Genomic DNA, 23,983 nt, shown 5'->3' with positions numbered 1-23,983 from the left:
TTGCACAGATGCACTAATAGAAAATAGCTCTGCATTAATAGTTCAACAAATTAAACAGGGTGATTGCTTTTCACAAAATATAGATTAGAAGTTAAGGAATAAACAACTAAGAAACACAACCCAAAATTACACAAAATCAGATCGAACTTGATCATATCAGATAATGCTTCACATTTTTAACAGCAGCACTTAATAAATCTTCGACTGTATATACAAGTCTTCATAATTACTAATTACCAATTTCTCTGAACTTCTCAGATCCAACTAAAACTCATAATCCATCATTGAACTTCCACTATATACAACCAAAATCAACAATTTTCTCCCCCCCCCCCTTTTCTCTCCATAAATATCAACAATCGGTAAAATCACAGACCCAAAAGATAATTAAACCAAAATTAATGAAAATGGAAAGTTGCCCATTTCACAGAATCACTTCACTAGCTCAGAAACCCAACCAACATCAGGACCAGGACCGGTAACAGTACCAGGCGAACCAACTCGGTCTACTCGGTCAAGAGAATTCTCCTTGCTAATTTTCTCAAACATCTTTGCACGAAGATCTCTCCCAGACTCCACTCTATCCATAACTGGCTCCTCAATAACAGAATCGACTGAGTCCCAAAAGTTAACCTTACCGATTCCAGACCGGTTTAAAATCTGAGTCGGAGTGTTAGGCAAAGAGTTAAAAACCGGACGAAGCGTCGAAACCCCACGAGGCGATAGAAGCCCAGAGCCACCCATTTGTACAGATTTCATCTTGCTAAGCTGCAAATGACGAAGAGAGGCTAAAACATCATTCATTGAGTTAGCCCCAGTGGGTCGACTCAGTGAACTAGTATTAGGTGACATAGGAGGTGATTCAGATGGTGGTGAAATCGGTGGAGTAAAAAGAGTCGATGTGGGTGAACCCTTGTAAACATAAGACTCCATCGCCTGCCGAAGCGGTGAACCATCATAACTCGGTGGTGACTCGGTCAGCATTCTTGGACTCTGCTGAGTCAACACACGGAGCTGATCAGGAGTATGTGCAAAAAAACAGACCCGGCGTCTACAACTCGTTCCGTCTTTACACGGCTGCGTACGATAGCGAGCTGGGTGTAGCCAACACTCAAATACGCCGTGGGCGTATTCACAAGAATCACCTCTTTTACAGTTTCCTTTACGAAAATCAGGACATGCTGTTCCAGAATAATGAAATTTTCTTGGGTCTCTTCTTCTAGCTTTCTCCCCAGGGTGTGCATATGGACATTCCGTCCAGTCATGCGAACGCCCACGTGCACATCTTCGAACCTTAAACTCATACATACGAAACTCATCGCATGAAAATGCATCAACTGGAATATCAGACTCGAGATGAGCCGATATGTCGGAATCGTTTTCATTTGATGGTAAATAACGTTGGAGAGCATTTAAAGCCTCTGCCAAAAGAAATGGGGAGTACTCACTTTCGTTGCTAGTCGATATACCGGAAACTGGGAGTGGGGAAAGCATTTCAGGCATTGGATCTTCGAAGTGTGACCATGGTGGAATATGGACGGTTGGATTTGTTCTGTTCCCTTCTCCGATCATCATCATCTTGTTTTGTTTTTTTTCTCAATCTTTGTCCTTGGACATCATGTTGAGTTTTGGATATGCTTCACTCTCTTGTTATAAAGGGAACCACTTAGCTAAACCATGGTTAAGTTAACCTTTAACTATAGTCAAGTTAAAAGTAACTCTACGAATTCAGACATGGTACGGTTTTAATAATAATTAAAAAAAAACTTGAGGCGGTGTAAAATATCACGAAAAAGAAAAGGATAATATGACATGACGAGATTTATGGCGGGAAAATATTTAGTATTGTTTACTGATTTATAGTAGTGGGACGCGTGGGAGTAGAGTAGCGGGTGGCAGTCATGCAAAGGAGTACGAACGGAAAACCTGCAAAAGAAGCCACGTCTTAAAAGCTTTAGCTAAAAAACAAAGGTTCTTTGTACACTTGGCAGTTAAAAATTAGCTAAAGGTTGCGGTGCATCAAAGGTGATGCACGTCATTGTTTTTCATCAATATCGAGGTTTGGCGTATTATAGACAAGTAGTACTTTAAAACGTTAACGTGCGCCATAAAAAATGAAGAAGGCGAAAAAAGTGAAGAAAGATGGAGAAGGGTGTAGAAGGGAGCGAAAGAAAGAATGAGAAAACAAAAGGTGAAGTGGATTTGCCAACTGAGAGTAGTCCTTATGTGAGGTATTCTGATCTAGAGGATTATAAGCGTAAAGCTTATGGTACTGAGGGACACTTTGGTGGTGGTGGTTCCGCCGATGCTCCTACACCATCTGGTGGTGGTGGATTATCTGATGAGCAAATCAAAGCCGTTCATGTGAAGGGAAAAGATGCAACCAAATTACACTGAAATGAAATGAAAATTTTCTTCAAGTCCTGTTGTGTCTTTTTACCTTATTTGTTTCGACTTTCTAGACTAGAATGTTGAATTGGTGATATGACATCAGGACTCATGATATTGAGTCGGTCAGAATAATTACATCATGTCATAGATCACGAGATTCATCAGCGGTTCTGTTTTATTTCTATTAATAAAAAACTATAAAAGTGAGTGGAAGAAAAGTCAAAAATCATTTTGTGGGGCTTGGTGTCGGGGTATTAAATTGATTCCATTCTTCCTAATGGTTCCCTACTCCCCTATCCCCATTTTGGGTGGAAATTATTTGGTAACGCGGCGCAGCGGAACAGCTGCTTCATTTTGTTCTTTTCTGCATTATCTATTAGAGTCTAAACCATGGGATTAAACGAATCTACTTTGTCACTATGTTGCGCAAACCCATGGGCCTATCAGTTCCTTTTATCGTGATTTAGTGTACAATTTGGTAGAAGTCCAGAGCTATCGTGATTTCATCGAAAGTTAAAGAAGGGCTCTTTAAGAATCAGCAAGATTTTACAAGGTCTGGATAATTAAGTATACAGTATGCAGACTTCTGTAGCATTGAAATATTGAGATACCAGTATATTTGAATATGTTGAAATTTCAAAAGTTGGCATTGAAGCCGGAGACTGTCTATCCCCATGCTAAGCAGATGATCGTTATTGTTGTTGACTTGTTGAGCTTGAGGCATGTTAAACTTGCAACATGCCATGTTAACAGATTTGCATTCTCCTAATTGGGTCATTTTGTTCATGACATTCCACATGGTGGTTAAGTTAATCTGGCCCATGAGGACCCAAATTTTTGACCCAGACACCCAGTGATAGAACGTTGTGGTGATCTCGAGGTGCAATGATTGTCTATATGTCACTATGTCAGGTTAGAAAATCGGGATTATAAATAGTGGAGAGAAGTGTCAGTATCTCTTTAACAAATTTACTTGGGAACAAAACAAAGGGCAAGAATAGTCCATCCTATTAATTTGAAAGAGATCTGCCGTTGCGATATGTTGACATTGTACCGTCGCTTTCCACGTGTCCTGCTATCACGTGATATGTAATACTCTTTAATATCAACTGTACACGTGTTCGGTGTCGTTGGAATGCAGGTGACACTCGTGTCCTACATTTTACGTTAGTGACATGTGGTTTATTGAAATCTTTCTCATCTGTGGACTCCCCCACTGATTTGACAATCTTTATCTCTTTTCGAGATTATCCGAATAGAAAATTTCCACTTGAAGGATCGCCTGCTAATTTTTGTGTTACTCGCACGTTGCTACTGGGAGTAGGGTTTGAACATGTCGACACAAATTTGGGAGCATACCATATTCAGCACTTCACTTTTTTTTTTGGTAACTAGCAAAAAAAACTGGATAATTTCGAGTTTAAATCGTTTTCTTTGGTATTTTTTAATTATTATTATTTCGGTCATACACTCATAATTAGTGTCAGTCATAATCAATTAGATAAAGAATGAAATGGATGTGTATTTAAAAACTAAGTGTATTGTCGTTAATGTTAATTAACCAAAAAGTTGGGTATTGTCTAGCATGGAGGAGTGGCTTTGGACCCAGATTTGCACCAAATAATTCATCGGGCAGATTTATACACACTAAAGAAGCCTCCTCATTCCTTAAGTTGGGATGTCTTTTGCAATGTTCCGTTCTAGACTTCTAGTTTAGAGTTTTTATACGGTAAAACTACGAAACAAATAAGTGATTCTAATTTGCAATTAATAGTAATCTTGAACTTTGTGGGACTTTTTAACACCAACTACCAGTAATTGTATGGGAAACATCACAGCAACAAACGGGAACTGGAAGAGCTTCACAGATTAAAGCCTGAGAGGGAAATGTACGCAGAAAAATAGAGTAACCCCCAAGTTCGAACATTTTCAATAAAAAGTAAACTGTGCATAAGATGGTTTATGAAAATTAAGCCCTACAATAACTATTTAGAGAAGCTGCAGAAAACACAAAAATGGCATCGGCTGTGTCGTTGCTTCTATTTTCCAAGCCTGCTCAAGATCAGTTTTTGTTCTAAAGTTTTAAGATTAACATTTTAGTTAGGGCCCGTTGGAAGTTGGCTTGGCCCTCAAGGCCGCAAGGCTCCGGGCTGCTCCTGTCTAGACTCTATTATCCTCTGTAGTTTGCTCGACAAATAAGTATTCATTCAAGCGTTAATTTCCATAGAAGTCGGATAATATAAATTTCCTTTAGTAATGGAAGAAAAGGCCAGGACCTAGAACAAAATAAAAAGGATGTACTAATCGTTCGAATGGAACTGAAATCAGAATGCGAAAAAAGGACAGTAGTAGTGGAGTGGATGGTTGTTAGGGCGCAATGGTAGATATAGAGGGTATAAGGAGAAAAATAAAGTAGATAGATAAGACTTTTATAGAGAGTGATTTATGATGACAGTAACGTTTTTATAGTGGAGGTGTCAACGTAAATGGATTTGGAAGATCTTATGCATCCTACATTGAAAGCGAAATCAAGACCTTTGAATACATAGGTGCACGGACTAAAACGGTATTCGTTCGTTGCCGGCCCTGTGCCCCTGTCCGTATCTTAAGTTATCAGCTGCTTCTGTTCCATTTTTCTAATGCACCATAATTAATGACAAGACTTGCACAGTACACCACGTCCAAAGGCCAAATATTTCGACGGTTGCCCCAAAAACTGATATATATCGGTAGATATATAATCTTTTTTTATTGACTGGTCAAAATTTTGTTTTATATATCGAAAAATATTATAAATATCATGGATTATATTAGAAATATAGTTGGCATATTAATAAAAATCAGTCAAAATCAGCAAAATCAACCGTCTATATCGTATATATCAGTTGATATATCAAATATAAAATGTGTCAATATATTCTTCTGATATATCATAATATATCTATATCGGATATCTCAAAAACCGATATATATTGGTAATATTTTTAAAATATCATTGATATTTTGGTCTTTGGTCCAAATGAGGTCTGGTAAGAATAATGAATGACATTGTCAATCACTCCATTGTGACTCCGTAAACGTGGATTTCAATGACAAGTTTGATATTCACATTGAATTTTGGTCATGAAATCTACATGGATGTTTCATAAATTTTCAGTGATTCTTAGATTGTTGTTGCAATTATGCGGACCTAGATGTTGGGATGATCGATTGGTTAATTGATTGCTGATGATTCTTGGTCACTTCATAGTAGGGGTGTAAAATGAGCCGGTCGGGCTAGTCCGACCCTCAAACTATGAAGCCCGTATGATTTGATGGCCAATTTGGCCCGACTCTCTCATGTAGTGAGGAGCAGGCCTATGAAGGGCAATGCTAAAATTGTAAAGCCCTAACTTTCACCTCAGCCCTCTCTTTAGAGAATTGAGGGACAGGCCGGGTTTGATTACTCTCTTAAACTCTTTATTTACTGTATAACTTTGCTAAATTGATACGCAATATATTAATTATCACGTTTAAATAATAAGTTTTCTTAATTTTGATTTTGGTTAATGTACTTAATTAATAATTTGGTTAAAATTTGTGAAATAATAAAATTCAAAAGTTTCATTCTTAGATTTTATGTGCTAATGTATTAAATGAATCAATATATATAAGACCAAAAATATGATATAGTGTTGTAGGTTGTAGAATAACTTGTGTTTGATTAGTTGAAGTTGATTAAAAACTTCATTACCATATATACCAAGGATTATATCACATCACTCTAATTTATATTTTACTAGTATTTGCATGTGCCGTACTACACATATATATGCTAACTTCGCCTCGACGCCATCCTCGATTTTTTTAAAATAAACACATACTCATATTTCCAGAGCCCAACAACCCATAAAAGTTCAGCCCAAAAACAGTCCAGGCCTTTTTTGTGTGTGGTGGTGACAGGGTGAGGTGAGAAAAACATTTAAATTCATCCCAAAAAAATTTGTTAACTCACCCTAGAAAAACATTTTAGTGGCTATGGTTAGGGGTGACACAACCACGTATCACCTTATGAGGTGGAATTTGTCAACCCACTCCACCCTTATTTGTTATATAGACTAGTATTTACACGAGTCATATCAAGCGATGATATCGCGCACCTTTTACTCAGACGGGCATTGCAGGATATCTTTGCGCCTTTTTTTACGCCAAGCATCGCCTCTATATTAACACATATGCGCTGGCGCCGCCCTAAGCATTACATTCACCCCCCCAGATGGGCAGATATCGCCGACTTTGGCGCCCCCGACGACATCCACCCTCCCCACAGTGCAGCCAGATATCGGATCTTGGCGCCTTAGAAGCATCCACGCACCCTCTACTCATGTTTCCAGAGCCCAACAGCCCATAAACGTTCAGCCCAAAAATTGTCCAGGCCTTTTTTAGGTGGGGTGGGTAAGGTGAGAAATTTTTTTAAACTCACCCAAAAAAACTTGTTAACTCACCCCAGAAAAACATTTGAGTGGCTAGGATTAGGGGTGGCACGACCAGGTATCACTTTTTTTTTTTTTTTTTTTTTTGAAATGATGCTGGAGTTGGGCAGACTCCCACCTATATTAAAGCGTCAAATAAGTTATATCTTCCTCTACAATAGTACTTAGAGCATTACAAAGGGGAGGAATGAAACAAATGTAATCTTGAGACAAGGGAGAGCTTAGCTAAATGATTAGTAGCTCTATTAACCTCTCTGTACACATGGGTGAAGGAAATGTCAGAAAGACTTATAGAATATCTCCTGATGGCAGCAACCACATTTAAGCAATGCCATGGTGCAGTCTCCACACTTTTCAGAATTTGAATAGCTCTCATAGAGTCAGATGACACCATTACTTTTCTAAAGCTCCTGCTAACACACTCACTCAATCCCACCTCAATCGCCTTCAGCTCTTGAAATAAGACTGACCTGGTACAACCACCACCTGAGTAGGCAAAAACAACCTCTCCATTTTCATCTCTGGCTATACCTCCATAGCTTCCTCCACGAGAATTCAGGGAACCATCTTCATTCAATTTTATATACCCTGGTGGACGTTTGAGCCATATACACTGTTGAATCTGCCTTTGCTTGTACTTGAAAGTTAATCCAAGTCTCTCTGCAATCACTCGAAGCTTGATAGAATCAATTATTTCATCGACTTTTACTTCCAAATAGTACTTCATATAAGTCATTATCATCCTGCTGACATCCCTAGCATCCATAGAAGCCCCTTCAAACCTTCTGTTGTTGCACTCCTTCCATATATATCCAATCACGGCACATACAAACACTTTATAGAGCTCTACAGTTGTAGACTTACCTCACACAAGATTGAAAATATAACATCATTCCTTGTTTGAATGATGCACCTGATTGCCTAATCCTAGTTCCTGTTTAACTGCAGCCCAAACTGTTTTAGAATAGGGACAATCAAAGAACATGTTCTTGGTATTTTCCTTACTATTGTTATATAAGCAATAAGAGGAGGAGTTTAGGACTTTCTTATGGATAAGTCTATCTTGAGTAGGTAAACTACCCGAGAAGAGTTGCCAAGCATTAAAAGAATATTTGGGAATCACAAATTTTCCTCAGACCAGTCCAAACCACTTCACTTTTTGTCTAGTCCTTCTTAAGCTATGGTATGCAGATTTAACAGTGAAGTCACCTGTTGCAGACTCAGTCCAAACTATCTGGTCCTTGTGAAGGTCATGAAAGATTTCAGTGCTCAAGATATTGGATTTGAGTATACCATCTGGAAGATTAAAGACTAGAGAATTCCATTGGCCTTGTTCCATCAATTCACTAACTTTTGCATCTTCTGGTAAGGAGATAAGAGCTATAGCTTCAATATTATAGTATAATGGCGAGCCCATACACCATATGTCATGCCATAGGAATGTCTGAGAACCTTTTGCAATGATATATCTGATGAATCTCTGAGCATACTTCCTATTCTTTAAAATGGATCTCCATGACCAAGAACAATCTCTAGGGATTGCCATAGTCCAAAAGTATTTGGACTTAATTTGTTCCTTCCAAATCCAACAATTCCATAGATTATTCTCTTTTCTTGCTATCTTGTAAATGAGTCCACATAAAACACTTCTGTTCCAAATAATTGGATCCACTATGCCTTGTCAACCTTTTTGCTTATTATACAGTAAATTCTCTATACAAGTTTGATGCATTTTTTTTCCCATTAGAGGACCACTCCAAAGAAATTTAATGCATATCTGAGAAACCTTAAGTACGTAATACACTCTTTGGTAGAAGGAAAGTTCTAGTCCAGTATGAGTGAAAAGAGGGGAGTGCTAACTGTATGAGTTGAAGCCTTCCTGCATGACTCAAGTGAATAGATTTCTAGTTTGTGATTCTGCCAGTGAATTTTTCAATAAGAGGGAGACAATCCTTGATACTTAGCCTGGATGAAACCAGTGGAAGGCCCAAGTATTTAAGAGGAGGATTAGTAACTTGAACTCCAAGTATATCGGCAAGGGCTATACCATCATCAGAAGAAATACTTCCATTGAGCATAGAAGATTTATTAAAATTAATATGAAGCCCAGTAGCTGCAGTAAATAATGATAGCAAATCTTTTATGGCTATAATATAATCCATATTCCCTTTAGTGAATAAAAGAACATCATATGCAAAGCATAAGTAAGTAATCTTTGAGCTCAAGCATTTAGGGTGGGCCATAATAGTCTTATTAAGAAAACTTTGCACCAGGAGAGAATTCAAGATTTCCATAATGATCACAAAAGTATATGGAGACAAGGGGTCACCCTGTCTTAGGCCCCTCTTGCCTTAGAAATAACCATGCGGGGCACCATTGACAATGACTAAGAAGAAATGAGTTGAGTAGCAACTGGTTAACCAACTCTTAAACTTTGGAGGAAAGCAATAAGCATCCAGCATGTAAGAAATAGAGCTCCAAGATGACAGTGGCATATGCTTTTTGGAGGTCAACCTTGACTGCACATCTGGGGGAGCCATGTTTCCTAGTGTAGTTTCTTAGAAGTTCATGAGATAGTAGAATATTCTCTTGAATGGATCTCCCTGGTATGAAAGCTAACTGGCTAGGAGCAATGAGCTTATCCATAAAAGGTCGTAGTCTTTGAGTAAGAAGCTTGGCTACACACTTGTACAGAACATTAGTACATATAATGGACCTAAAATCACCCACTTTAATGGGATTTTGAATCTTAGGTACTAATGTAATGAAAGTAGAATTTATACTTTGTGGAATATAATTATGTTGTAGCATGTACATGACAGAATTCACAAAGTCATCACCTACTATATTCCAACATTTCTTGAAGAAAAAAGCATTATACCCATCAGGACCTGGGGCTTTGTTATCCTCCATACTAAAAAGAGTTGAATTTCTTGTATCTCATTAGAGGTAACTACTTTCTCAAGTTCATCAGCATCAAAGGAGGATATAGTACCTAAGATATATAAGTTGCTGAAGAATCCAGAATCACAAGAGAGAGCAGAATCCAAACCCAGCATAGAGTGGTAGAACCTCACAAATTCAGAAGATACTAGATCAGGATCATTTAATAAGCTACCACCATCATTTTCAATTGACCAGATGAGATTTCTTCCTCTTTTCTCCTTGATAGCATTGAAAAAATAAGCATTAAACTTATCATTAAATTGTAGCCAGTCGCAATCAACCTTCTGCCTAAGATCAACTTCTTCCATCTTTGCAAGTTGAATATAAATGGTTCTTGCCAGATATTCTTGCTGAGATAGAGTAGCATCTGTAGGGGAAAGTTGTAAAATATTTTGAACTCTGTATAAATGCTCTTTTGCAGCTATGACTCTAGCTGTAAAGTAGAAAACTTACCTCTAGACCACCTCTAACGCTTTTATTAAAAAGATTCTAATGGAGGCTACAAACTAAACTAATTAACTAAACCTAAACTAAAAGAGAGAGAGAGAGAGAGAGAGAGAGAGAGCTAAATTATTCTAACTAATGGGAGGAAAAGAGTTTAGGATTTTTAATCTTTTATATAATGATACAAAATTGTGCATGGGCTTTTAGGCTAGGTTATAGACCCATAAATTAAGTCCATTAACCCAATTGGTTGAATCTAAGACTTTCAATTCTGGTCGTGTTACTATAGTATGTGTTTTCACCAATTTATACTGCTATGATTAAGTCAAGGCCTAGACCATTAGAAAGAGCTTTCTAAGCCGGTCATTTTGATATAAAATGGGCCCAAATTCGAGGCCTGAGTCCAAAGATATGGCCTTTTGAAATTCCATTGGCTTTTCTTTAACTCTTTAAGCCGGGTTGACTTTCACTTAACAGTTTTAACTTGGGCTTTTTAAGGGTTTTTTCTCCATTAAACTTAGGCTTTCTTCATGGAACTTCTCTAGCAATCACTTTAGTTCCTTTTAGCGCCTAATTAATAACGAATTAACATTTATTCAACTCCGAAGCCTGAAATACTCAAAAGCACGTAATTAGTGATAAACTTATATGATTAATAACATAATTGGCTAACTAGAAATACTATTGAAGGGTTTAAACTACAATTTTTAGCTCTTATCAAATACTTTTAAGATTATGCTTTAAATACTGACTTGAAGGGCAACGTAGAGTTCTTTGCTATAATCAGTTTTCTATCAATTGGAAATGGAGTTTGTTTTTGAAAACTCATGTTAACTGTTTGAACTATTCCCCTTTTACTGTTTGTTAGACAGAAAAAGTCGATCTCGAGTACACTTGTTGATGAGAGCCAAAGACAGTTGGAGGAATTTGGAGCTTCCTCTACATGAAGGCAATACAAATCCAGTGGTATGTTTTTAAGTCAAAAGAATACCCGTCTTTGTTTTCACAGTTTCACCAACATTGCTGGGGTTTATGTGTACAGAATCTTTGTGGTTGATTTAGTGAAAGGATGTAGGTCCTAGGATGCTGCATTTATGAAATTAATCTAAGTAATGTGATTAATATTGCCAACCAAGATGTAGTATGGACTACAATATTCTAGATATTCTATTGGAAATGTTTATTATCCTTTTGAATTAGCGGTCGTTCGACTTCCCTTCTGAATGTATGATGTACATACTTTCTCCTGTAGGGTAATAACTTTATGAGGATTCTCAATGTAGCAGCATTTGCTGTGTCAGGATATGCATCTACTGAAGGTAGAAATTGTAAATTGTAAACTCTTCTTTCGAAATGTTCTTATCAAGGTACCTTATTTTTATTTGCTTATTTAGTTTCTTTTTGTTACCTAGTGTTGATTGCTGTTATGGGTTTATTGTAACACCCGTATTTAAAATACATATTTATTTATTAATTAATTAATTTAATTATTTATATAAAAATTGTTGGATTTGGATTTGGGATACGTGGGCCTAGTTTCTAGGCCCGAGTCTGTGTTGGGCTTAGGTTTCAAACCCAAATATATAATCACATTGTTCTAGAGAATAGAATTTGGGGGAGAATAAAAAAAAAAAAAAAAAAAGAGGCAGAGAGAGAAGCTAGTTTGCTAGAGAGTGGGAACCAACGGTTCGGACTCTGAGGATTAAGTGGTGCTTTATAATCTGGTGAGTAGAGTTAACTCTCACCACTACTAGAACTATGATTTTAAATATTTTTTAGAATTTCTGAATCTACTATCCATATAAAGCTGTTATTGTGAGTGGTTATGTTTTTTGTAGAGTTTGAGAATAAAACATTCTTGCCGAGTTTTGTTCTCATTTCGGTTTTTTTTTTTCCTATGTTGGGTCCTTGTTCTCATTTTGGTTCTGGGGACTGGTTAGATGTTAGAATAGTATTCACTTATCATTGAAATACTTAATAGAACTGTTGGAGCTCTGTAGAGGTCGTTAATGGCGCCAAGGCTATGGCCAAGAGATATTGATAGTACCACTTTTGAACCGCAATTAATTGTTTGTTTTGTTTGGTTGTGGGTGATGATGGGTTGTAGATTCGTGGGGAGGGTTTGAGTGAGTCTTTGGAGGTTTGGTTGTCGGTGATTGGACGAGTTGTTCAAGCTCTGAAGAAGTCGTTAATAGTCGACGCCCCGATATGGGAAAGGGTCATTGTCAGTAGTGGTTTGGATGGATTTGAAATGGGTTGAAGGGGTGTGTTTGAGTCGCGTGAATCGCCGAGTGGTGCGAGGTGAAGCTTTGACAGGCGTTAATGGTGGTCGAGATCTAGATTTGGGGAGAGATCTCAACAGTTGATAAAAGGGTGTGGTGTATTAATTAAAGGTGTTTGGTTTTTGATAAGGAGTAAAATCGGTTTGATAAAGTGAGGGGTGGTAGCCGATTTTTGGTGGCCGGTGGTGGAGGCTGCTGGGAGGAAGAAGGAAGAGGACGACCTGTTCCTCTTACTTGGGCCTGGGTCGGTTTCTCTTGGGCTTGGTTGGTTTCTTTGGGACGGTCTATTTTGTTTGGTTGGGCTAAAAATCTATTTTAGTGGTTGGGCCTAGTTCTATTAGTTTTCTTTGGGTCCGATTTTAAACATTTTTGGTTGGGCCAGTTTTATTTAACTTCCTTTGGGCCCGATCACTTAATTGTTTGGGCCAATTTCTAATATTGTTTGGGGCCAGTCCATAGGACTTAGTAGAGATCCAAATGGGTCTTTCAACATTTAGACTTTTGGGTTCTAAGGTTTGGGTTTGGCCAGTTGGGTCCGAACCATTACCTTAGTCATTAGCCCATGAGCCATGTACATTGACCTTAGCCATGAACCATGGCTATGACCCTGAACATGTCGAACATGGAAACGACAGTTTGACTTTGGCAATGATGTGTTGACTTTGACCATTAACCATTGACGGTTGACTTTGACATTTTTGACCGTTGACCATTGACTGTTGACTTTGACATTTGACTATTGACTGTGGAATGTTGACTTTTTCCAGTTTTTCACATATTTAAGAATATGGACAAATGTAGTAATAAAATATTATCGAAATTGTATAACCTTGTTTGTCATTATCTAATTAAGTTTTGACGTGAGTAGTGCAATATAATATTGGCACGTAACTAGAGGGGAATTCTGATAATAAGAATTTGATATATATGTTTTTATGAGTATTAAATTATATACGGACTTAGATTTATGGACTTTAGTATTGGGATTTGATTGTGTCTTGTGGGACATTTTTAATTGTGCTACGTTTTATGTTGTAAATTGTATGGACAAATCAAATGCTAAAATGCTGTGGAAGCTTGTATAAATTTGGTTGTCGTTATCTAAAAATGATTTGACGTTGATATTGTGTATATTTTGACACGTGACGAGATAAAAACTTTAGGAGATATAATATTCCTAAAATGCTATAAAAATATATGCGATACGTTTGAAGCAATTGTGACGTTATATAATATATTGGGATATATATATTAAATGCAATAGTTTTGGAGAAATAAATGTATAAACACTCCATTATTATATATGTGAGATGCTATTATGAGGTAGTATAGTATTGGTGAATATTTGCCCACGGGATTGTGCTTAGTGCAATAATATATTGGCACGTGAAAGAATGAAAATGGTTATGAGATATATTGAGATATTTCTAAATATTGTGGCTTAGTGCAATAAGGTATTTGACCTGCACGTGATATAGTGGAATTTTTCTGAGTCATAAATGTATGACATTTGAATAAATTACGTAACAAAAATCCTAGAACCTAGCTACCACAACTCATGTGATTTGCCCTGTGTGGGCATGTGCAATTTGATTGGCCCTTCTAGCGTTTCAGTGAATCTAAATGGCCTTCGGGCGTAAGTAATGTGATTGGCCCTTCTGGCGTTTCAGTAAAGCTGAATGGCCCTTCTGGCGTAGCCGAATAGTGGCTTGATTATTCCGTTCGCAAAATAGAATGAGACGCGCGATATTTTATGCCGAATAGTGGCAGTACTTACATAATGGTTTTCGTGTGAGGGTTACCTAGTGTGCGGCATCCCGCTCAGGGTAGTTACGCACGGAGTGGTTCATTATGTAAGGGGAGGCATGTGGATGTACATGTTCGGCGTTGGGAAGCGATTGTGGTAGCCTCAACTAGGTAAGACATAGATACGACGTGATTTTAGGGACACGCAAAGAAAGCCTGAAATAATCTAATTATGGTAATATGTTGGTTAATGATGTATCTTTAGATAGATGATTGTATATGGTTTTTGCAAAAGAGTGGGTCAAACTAATTACTTGGGCAGAGACGACCCACTCTGTAATTGAGCATGAAATGCGGTACGTATATAATATGCTTGGTTGGTTATTTGTTTAGTTCGAACCTAAGGCGCCTCGATGGAGGAACTACATACCTTATTTATTATATGTATAGTTTGTTGTGTGATTAGTGGGAAGTTAAGGCGCCTCAGTGGAGGAACTACCTGCCTTAATTATTGTACTTAAGGATGTTGTATTAGTCGTTGGAAGTTAAGGCGCCTCGATGGAGGAACTAAATGCCTTATGGATTGTGTATATATTTGTATAAGTATATGTTGTATTTTAGAGCTACTCACACTAGCATTTTTATAATGCTGGCCCGATTTGCATGTTTGCTTATCTGGTGTGCTCATTAAATGAACATAGTTGATAAGTCTTGGCAAGTTTAGTGTTGAAGAAGATTGGTTGCTGCTCGTGGTTTGCGTTAGTGTCGCATTTCAAGATAGGCTTTGTTTTCCTTTGAGGTGATATAGATTTTCAGTTGAGATAAGGTTATTTGCATTTTCATTTGTTAATTTTTGTAATGAAGAGGACTTTTGTTAATTTGAAATTTTTATTGGTTTTTAAATTATCCACATAATTAAACTGTTTATGGGTTTTTGAGAGTTGAGAGTGCGTCACACCTCGAAGATCGAAGAGTCGGGAACAAATATTGTTTTTCCAAATTCTGTCGAAATTCGGGATGTGACACTTATAAACAAAGTGAAAACAAATTTGAGTCATTAGAATGTTTTGTTATTGACTTTGGGTGGAGTTCAATTGAAGGAACATGACTTGTATTTACGGATGGAAGTGATGATGAGGATGGTGTTGTATTGTATAATTTGAGATTGGTTATAAATGTCGATTTTGAGTTTGGAAAAGAATCATATCAAAGTTGAAATTTGTGATAGTTCAATTGATATAAAAAGTTTGTTTATTTACTGGATTATTCTGCAAAAAGCATAGTTTGAAGTAGAGAATTCCAATGGCATTTATTTGGATTTAGATTTTGGAACAAAGTAGTGAACTGAGCTACAATCTTGGAATTTTGCTTTTGGATTTGTTATCTTATTACCTGTACTATGAGTTTGGCTTTTGTCGTGAAAACCAAAATCATATTGGCTGACTTTATCTCTTAGTATCTCTCCGACTGGACGTGAGCGAAACGCTGCAGTAAACATTTTATTCAATTTAATGTTAATGAGAAATCTACTATGAAGCCTGATTTTTTGCTCATTGCATCAGTTTCTTAAACCAATGAAAGTAAGTAACCACGCCATATGATGGTTTGTTTTTATAGCCAATATGCTAAAACAGTTAGAGGAGACATAAAAAAAAATGATTGAAATCACTCAAATCAGCACCACAAAATGACACTGACATAGAATTGGGTTAAGTGCTCAAGTACAAAACTTGATCAACCAACCATTTGAACTTCTCACTGAAGCGCATTCTCTGTAGTCTGTACTATGTACATCAATTAAAACAAACATGAACATATGAAAGAAATTAAAAAAAAAGGAAAAGGAAAAAAGGATAATAATAATATGGATGCTGGAAAAAGGGATGTGGCCTTAACACTTTTAGAGTGCATCTCAAATACAATCTGAGCGAAAGAACAACTTATTCAGTTGAAGCTTTGCGTCTGGGATATTGATCTATGCAATCGCATACAATTAAAAGTAGCTAAACAGTCTATGTAGTAGTGCACTTCTAGGTGCAAAGCCTCTTTGCAGGTCCATCACCAAGTTGTCTATGTAGCAATGTACTTCTTGGTGCAAGGCCTCTTTGCAGGTCCATCACCACGTTTTCAGATTCCAAATTTGACACCACAATAATAATTCCAAATTCAGCTTCATCATTGTACCGAACAATTGATGTTCACTTGCTCCTTCTTACTTGCAGAAAAGCTATCTTGAAATGCTTAAGACCTATATAAACAAATCAACCGTTAAAGAGACTAGAAGATTTTTAAAAAGTTGTATTGCCACTGAGGCATAATCCTTTAAATCTGAATTATACTCAGATTATTGCTCAACCATGTTTAACTATGAAAGACAAAAGAAAAGTTGGCACAACCTAAATTTTCACATGAAAACCTCACAAAACAAATTAACCATTGTGGTTCATAAGCATGTCATCCCTAAAACGTAACGTCGTTCTACTTTAAGTCAATCCCAGTGCGTGCTCGCATAAGAAAAATCAATTCCTTGTGTGGTGCAAATGCTACTAACTGCTTATGCCTTCTAGGTCATACAAATTATACCACGGTGGACATATAATCAAATTTCGACCATCACTAAGCTAATTCACTATACAACACAGGATACAAAACCTATTATGTTAATTTCAAGGGTAATGTGCATGGGATCTTACTGTTGTAAGACAAAAAATAACAACAATAATCACTCACGAAATAATAGGTTGTCTCAACTAGTTTATCAGGTCCTTCAAAATGGATATAAAGATTTTCTAATCAGTATTAGGTGCCTAAAGATAAGATATACTTCAAATATACGCATTGCAGCATGCTCCCTCTCATGTATAACAATCTAGAATAGGCGATACTGGATATTCAGTCAATTTAGAGCCAGTAAGTCATTGTTAGACCTGTTTGGGCACTTGCGTACATATAGCTGACACTTCATACAATCAACTTCATACAATCAAGTGCTAGTTGTAGCAATAATTCCCAAAAGAAGGCTATTCACTGCAATCAAATGAAATTTATCTCAAAAAATGGACTTTCAATTGAAAGCTTGTTCTACCAATCTTCTTCAACCTCTAGCTAAAAATAAAAAGAACCCACGACAAGAAACAACGTGGATTGATAGTGGCTAAAGTTACTGAAAATTGTTTTAGAGTCAACTCTTCATAGGGTCCACAAGACTGCTTACGAACAATATCTCATAAATGTTCCTAGAGGTTTAGATCATTGTATGCATGGTAGCAGTCACTAATAAGTCTAACATCTATGAAGAGAATAGCAATCCCATTACTAAACATAAGGGATACCTAGCGAATGACATTGCCTATAATCACGAATGGCATAGACTCACGCTAATCCCATTATTAAACACAAAAAGATGGTATAGAGGATGCTACTACAATCGACTAAAACCAGATACAGACTACCGTAGATCTACATTTACAAAAGCGCATCTATCATTTAATGTCATAGCGCTATACTTTTATTTACCTCTAGAGGATGTGTGTGACATATGGGTGTAGCAAACTCATCAGTTGGAAAAAAAAGAAGGATCATCACTCTTCGTCGATGAGTTTTCTTTTTTGAAGGAGAGTGCTCAACTGACTTAGATCCTTATACCGCAGACTTACCTTAGATTTGATGTCCTTGTATGTTCTTTCTCATGGTTCCTGCATGACACCCCAAGATCAGATATATCTCACACACACACACACACACACACACAAGTATTTTCAGACATCCATGGTAACCTTCAACCAATAGCCAATCATATCAATATTATAATCAAGAAACAGTGCAAGTACAAGAAATGAGTCATAAAATAGATCTGTACCCAGATGAAAAATCTCACAAACAGTAGTATTATATACTAAGTTATTAACTATTTTATGTATTGAATAAATAAGTATAATTATATATGTACTAAAATGCAGATATAAGCAATTGCCTATCGAGAAGTTTACCCTGCAAACAGGTGGTATATATTGAGATAAAGGTGGTATATGGTGAATTATGGATGAATGATAAATAAAGAAATTAACTGTAACACCCACATTTTATTAAATGTCTAAAATTAATTATTTTACAAAATAATAATAATAATAGTAATATAATATTGACTAAGTTTTAAGTTAAGTGGAGTGAATATGTATGCTTGACTTTTTGGAAAAAAAGAGGAAAAATAGTTTGTTTGGTTTGAAAAGGATTTAATAGGAAAGTTTTTAAGTTTTAAAATATTGTGTAGAGATTGTATTAATAAGGAAACAATGAGAGAATAATTCCGAAATTTATGGGAGAAAATAAGGAAAGTTTCTTAAAGTAAAATATGGTAGAATTCTTTAGAATGGGATGGTTTATAAAAAATGGATGTTTTTAAGAAAAAAACTAATTTTTCATTAGAACTAGACAAGTTAAAACAAAGAAGAACGGAGCACGGATCATGCGTATTCTAGCTGGCGCGGAATCGGTTTTCTTTCATATTCTAGATACGTTTTCGCGATACAGGTGAGTAATTATTTTGCTATTTTTCATCGAACCTATAGTTTAGCTTTACGTGTATACATACATATTTGTCTGTCCAATGTTTCCGTCCATTGTTACTGCTCATTCTCTTGTTATTTTCGGCGTCGTGTCGTATTATTAAATTAAACTCTGTTGAATATCAGAAATTGAAATTGAACTTTTGAAGAAGCTTGATTGGGCCCGTTAATGGTGGCGCAAGCCCAGGAGACAGAAATCGTCCCTCATAGTTTTACTCTTTTTTTTGTTGTGGTTTTAAATTCCTATTGTTGTATTGATTATGGATTGTTGGTTTGATGTTTGGGTGATGTCGGGGGACTATTAGAGCTTGAAAGGGTGTTAATGGAGACTCAGAGAAATCGCCAGTAAAATGAATGTGAACTGTTATTATTGTTTTTGTGTTGATTGGAAATTGGGGGTAGATAGGGGTTGAGGTTTGGTTATTGTTGTTTGAATAGGTGCTGGAAAGGGGCTGTCAAAGCTCGAAGAAACCGTTAATGGCGGTCGGATCCATAATTTGGGGAGTGATTTCGAAACTGGAAATTGGAAGTTTCTTTGTTAATTAATTGTAACGCCCGTATTTTTAAATACTTATTTTTCTATTTATTAATTATTTATTTATTTATTTTCAAAATTCGTCGGATTGGACTCGGGATACGTGGGCCTGGTTTTGGGCCCGAGTCTGTGTTGGGCTTGGGTTTCGGACCCAAGTATATAAACACTTTTTTCTAGAAAATAGGGTTAAGAGAATAATAAAATATTAAAAATGGAGGCAGAGATGAAAGCTGGATTTCTGGAGGGTGGAGCGCGACGGCTCGGACTCGGAGAAATTCGTAGGAGCTGTTCATACAGGTGAGTAGCTATTTTGCTATTTCACCGAACTTATGGTTTTCTGTGTATTGATATTGTTCATTATCCGTTGTGTTGGACTTCGTGCCATTTGTTTTATTAAATTTTGTTAAATTTCGGATTTGTATTAAACTGTTGGAACTGTTGTAGATTATTCCACACTGGTTATATAGTAAATTTTCGCTGGTTGATGTCGGGCTGTCGAAGCTTCGACAGACGTCAATGGCGCTATATACGGTTTTAAACTTGTATTGTGTTTAATATGTGGTGTGTTTGTTAGCTATGCTATTGATTGTTATTGGTAGATGATGGGTGAGGTCGGGTTTGAATTTTGTGGAGGCTGTCGAAGGTGAGAACCAGTTTTTATGGCGTCGCCTGTCTATTTTGTGTTGAACAATGGTGGTTGTAGTGACGTTCAATTGGTTGGGTTAAGTATTGTTGGTGATGGGGCGCGATGGTCGGTTTACTAGGCTGTTGAAGCTCGGAGCTCCATTAATGGCGGCTCGCCCTAAACACTCCAGTAATAATGTGTTAATTGTTTTTCGGCGATTTGGTGGGTTGTTGATGTAGGTGTGAATGTTAGGAGGTAAATGGTGGTTGTTGGAAGCTTGAAACAAGCTTTAATGGAGGTCGACAGTTTATAGATCTAGATTTGAGGAAAGGGAATCGAGGTAATGAATCTTGTTTTGGTGTGTATCAATGTTGTTTGGTTGGTGATGAGGAGGGAAACCGCGGGGTCAAAATGGGTGGTCGAGTGGAGGTGGTGGCCGGTCGATTTTGGTGGTGGTGGAGGAGAATCGGGGGGGAAGAAGATGATTGACGATTTGGGCTTTGGGCCTTGGGCCAAAACCTTTGGGTTTCGGTTTGGGCCTTAGTTAGTTAGAGGATTGTGGGCCGAAATCTAATTTAAGTGGTTGGGTTTTTTTTCTATTTGTTTTGTAATTTTTTGATCAGTTTAATTAAGTTTTGATTGGGCCCGGTTTGGTTTTAATTTGTGGACCAGTTCAGTTAAAATTGATGGGCCGAACCATTTGTGTGTTGGACCAGTTTAATTAGTTTCCTTTGGGCCCGATCACTTAACTATTTTGGGCCAGTTTCTAATATTGCTTGGGGCCAGTCCATAGGACTTAAAATAGATCTAAGTGGATCTCTAAATGTTTAAACTTTCGGGTTCTAAGGTTTGGGCTTGGCCAGTTGGATCCGGACTATGACCTTGGTCATGAGCCCACGAGCCATACGACTTCTGACCTTAGCCATGAACGAAATGCCTATGACCTCGAACCCGTCGAACACCGAAACGGCGGTTTGACTTTGACAATGATGAATTGACTTTGACCGGGACATGTTGACTTGACGGGACGGTTTGACTTTGACCGGGACATGTTGACTTTGACTTTGACTATGACATGTTGAGTTTGACCTTGACCATGATGTGTTGACCTTTCACTAGGACACGTTGACTTTGACTAGGACATGTTGACTTTGACCGGACGGTTTGACTTTGACCGGGACACGGTTGACTTTGACAGGACTTTGACCATCGACGGTTGACTTTGACTTTGACCGTTGACTAGGAAACGTTGACTTTTCTAGTTTTTCACACGTTTGTTTATATTCATTATATAATTATGATTTGACGTGAGTAGTGTGTAAAATATATATATATATATTGGGCTTTGATTGTGGATTGTAGACTGTATAATTGTGCTATATTTTATGTTGTAAATGGTATGGACAAATTAAATGTGGAAATGCTGTGGAAGCTGATATAAATCTAGTTGTCATTATCTAATTAAGATTTGACGTGAGTAGTGTGTAAAGCATATATATGTTGGGATATATATATTAAATGGAATAGTTTTAGAGACATAAATGTATAAATACTCCATTATTATATATGTGAGATGCTACTTATGAGATAGCATAGTATTGGTGAATATGCCCGGGGGGTGTGGTGTAGTGTAATAATATATTGGCACGTGAAAGCGAAATGAAAGTGGTTATGAGATATAATTGAGATATTTCTAAATATTATGGCTTTAGTGCAATAAGGTAATTGACACGCGACGTGATATAGTGGATTTATTATGAGTCATTAATGTATGACACTTGAATAAATTACGAACGAAAAATCCTAGAACCCGACTATCACAACTCATGTGATTGGCCCTTCCGGGCGTTCAGTTAATCTGAATGAATGGCCTTCGGTGCCCTTACGGGCGCTTCGATTAATTTGAATGGCCTCTGGCGTAGCGAATAGTGGCTTGATTATTCGTTCGCAAAATAGAACGATGATGCATAATATTTTATGCCGAATAGTGGCATTACTTACATAATTGCTTCCGTGTGAAGATTTACCGGTGTCGCGGCATCCATTTCCGTGGTGGTTACGCACGGAGTGGTTGGTTCATTATGTGCGGGAGGCATGTGGATGTACATGTTCGGGCGGGTAGCGATTGTGGTAGCCTGGGAAACTAGGTAAGACATAGATATGACGTGATTTTAGGGACACACAAAGAAAGTCTAAACTAATATAATTATGGTAATATGTTGGTAAATAATATATCTCTAGATAGATGATTGTATATGTTTGGTGGTTAGTAGTTTAGTTATATCTAAAGCCTCGTGGAGGAACTAAATGCCTTATTTATTACGCATTATAGGTTGTTGTGTGGTTAGTGGGAAGTTACTACTCGGTGGAGGAACTAACTGCCCGTATGGATTATGTATATATTTGTATAAGTATATGTTGTTTTAGAGCTACTCACACCAAAGCATTTTTATAATGTTGACCGATTTAGATGTTTGCTTATCGGGTGTGTTCATTAAATGAACATAGTTGATAAGTCTTAACAGGTTTAGTGATGAAGAAGATTGGTTCTTTCTTGTGGTTTACGTTAGCATTGCAGATCTCGTGTTGTGTTTTTGTTTCCCTTGAGGTGATATGGATTTTCAGTCTTGACGATGTTTTACGTATTTTCATTTGTAATTTTAATTAAAGAGTTATTGAAAAGAGATTTGTAACCTAATCTTATTTGTAAATTTTTGTAATGAAGATGACTGTTATTTAAGTTAAAATTTTTATTGGTTTTAATTATCCGCATATTTAAAACTGTTTATGGGTTTTTGGAAGTTGAGAGTGCGTCACACCTCGGAGATCGAAGAGTTTGGGACAAATAATGTTTTTCCGAATTCTGTCGAAATTCGGGGTGTGACATTAATGTTGTGGGATTTTTCACCCTCACCAATTTCGGTGGGTTTGTGTAGGGTGGTGTGTGGAGGTTTGTGGTGGCGGAAACTAAACTGGCTTGGTATTTGGGAAGGAGATGACAAAGAGAGAGATCCAGTGCTCCCCATCTCACCAGTGCAAGTCTATTTCGGTTGGGCTTTGGGCCAAAAATCTAATTTTGTTTTGGGCCGGTTTCTATATTAGTTGTTGGGCCAGATTTTATTATTTAGTTTTGGGCCAGTTCAGTTTAAGTTTTTAGGCCAGTTTCATTTCTTTTGTTTGGGCCAGTTCTATTTTTGTTTGGACCGGTCCATATAACTTAAAAATGGGTCCAATTGGGTCTTTAAATGTCTAGACTTTCGGGTTTTGGTTTTGGGATTTGATTGTGGACTTTTGACTTTGGAATTGTGCTACGTTTTATATTGTAAATTGTATGGACAAGTCCAATGATAGAATATTGCGAAAGCCTGTATAATTGGTCAGCCATTATCTAAGAAAGATTTGACGTTGATGTTGTGTATTTTTACATGTGACGAGATTGAAATGTTATGATACATAATATTCCTAGACCGCTATAAAAATGTTATGCGGTACATTTGGAGGTATTGTGACGTTATTGTGACGTTATGTGGTAGAATGGACATATATTTTGATTATTTATATACTATTTATATTGTGCATAAATGGAAATAATACGTGCCTTTGATGGTGAATTGAGTTCACATAACTATATTGAACGAATACATTATATGATTAATTACTATTATGAGTTGCTACTTAAATGAATTGTATTATTTATGAAGGTTTGAGATATTCCATATGGTGTAGTGTAATATATGATTGGCACGTGAAATAATAAGTTTTGAGATTTGATATAGAGATACTTGGATATCGTGCAATGAATAGTATTGGCACGTGATAATGTGGATTTTATTATAACGAGAAACGTTGAGCTTTAGTACAAATTAAGTATATTGGCATGAGATAGAACAAGAATTATTATGAGACATGAATATATGACACCTGAATAAATTACGTAACGAAAATCCTAGAACCTAGTTACCACAACTTATGTGATT

General features: G+C 36.9%; 3 protein-coding genes and 1 long non-coding RNA gene across 4 annotated transcripts; 2 read left to right on the top strand and 2 right to left on the bottom strand.

The window, feature by feature from the left end:
* Positions 1 to 14: 14 nt before the first annotated feature.
* LOC147511892 (zinc finger CCCH domain-containing protein 20-like) lies at positions 15 to 1,578 on the bottom strand. Its single transcript, XM_086603492.1, has one exon. It carries the CDS (start codon positions 1,576 to 1,578, stop codon positions 433 to 435), a length of 1,146 nt encoding a protein of 381 aa, XP_086459618.1. The 3' UTR covers positions 15 to 432.
* Positions 1,579 to 2,142: 564 nt separating this feature from the next.
* Positions 2,143 to 2,620, top strand: LOC147511891 (uncharacterized). Its single transcript, XM_086603493.1, has one exon. The coding sequence runs from the start codon at positions 2,143 to 2,145 to the stop codon at positions 2,395 to 2,397; it is 255 nt and encodes an 84-aa protein (XP_086459619.1). The 3' UTR covers positions 2,398 to 2,620.
* A 4,415-nt stretch (positions 2,621 to 7,035) lies between these two features.
* Positions 7,036 to 7,599, bottom strand: LOC147511890 (uncharacterized). Its single transcript, XM_086598597.1, has one exon. It carries the CDS (start codon positions 7,597 to 7,599, stop codon positions 7,036 to 7,038), a length of 564 nt encoding a protein of 187 aa, XP_086454723.1.
* Positions 7,600 to 9,166: 1,567 nt separating this feature from the next.
* Positions 9,167 to 15,436, top strand: LOC147511889 (uncharacterized). The gene is made up of 3 exons (XR_015217095.1): positions 9,167 to 11,219; positions 11,506 to 11,620; positions 14,983 to 15,436. It is a non-coding gene; the product is annotated as an uncharacterized LOC147511889 (long non-coding RNA).
* The last annotated feature ends 8,547 nt before the right edge of the window (positions 15,437 to 23,983 follow it).

This window comes from Coptis chinensis, chromosome 3 (genome assembly GCF_015680905.1).
Source record: "Coptis chinensis isolate HL-2020 chromosome 3, ASM1568090v1, whole genome shotgun sequence".
NCBI lineage: Eukaryota > Viridiplantae > Streptophyta > Magnoliopsida > Ranunculales > Ranunculaceae > Coptis > Coptis chinensis.
Note: the sequence above shows the minus strand (reverse complement) of the source record. Positions and strands in the feature narration are given on the sequence as shown.

Bases quoted from the DNA above. Each gene is read 5' to 3' on its own strand.
- LOC147511890 (XM_086598597.1), bottom strand. From the start codon at position 7,599: ATGACTTATATGAAGTACTATTTGGAAGTAAAAGTCGATGAAATAATT.
- LOC147511891 (XM_086603493.1), top strand. From the start codon at position 2,143: ATGGAGAAGGGTGTAGAAGGGAGCGAAAGAAAGAATGAGAAAACAAAA.
- LOC147511892 (XM_086603492.1), bottom strand. From the start codon at position 1,578: ATGATGATGATCGGAGAAGGGAACAGAACAAATCCAACCGTCCATATT.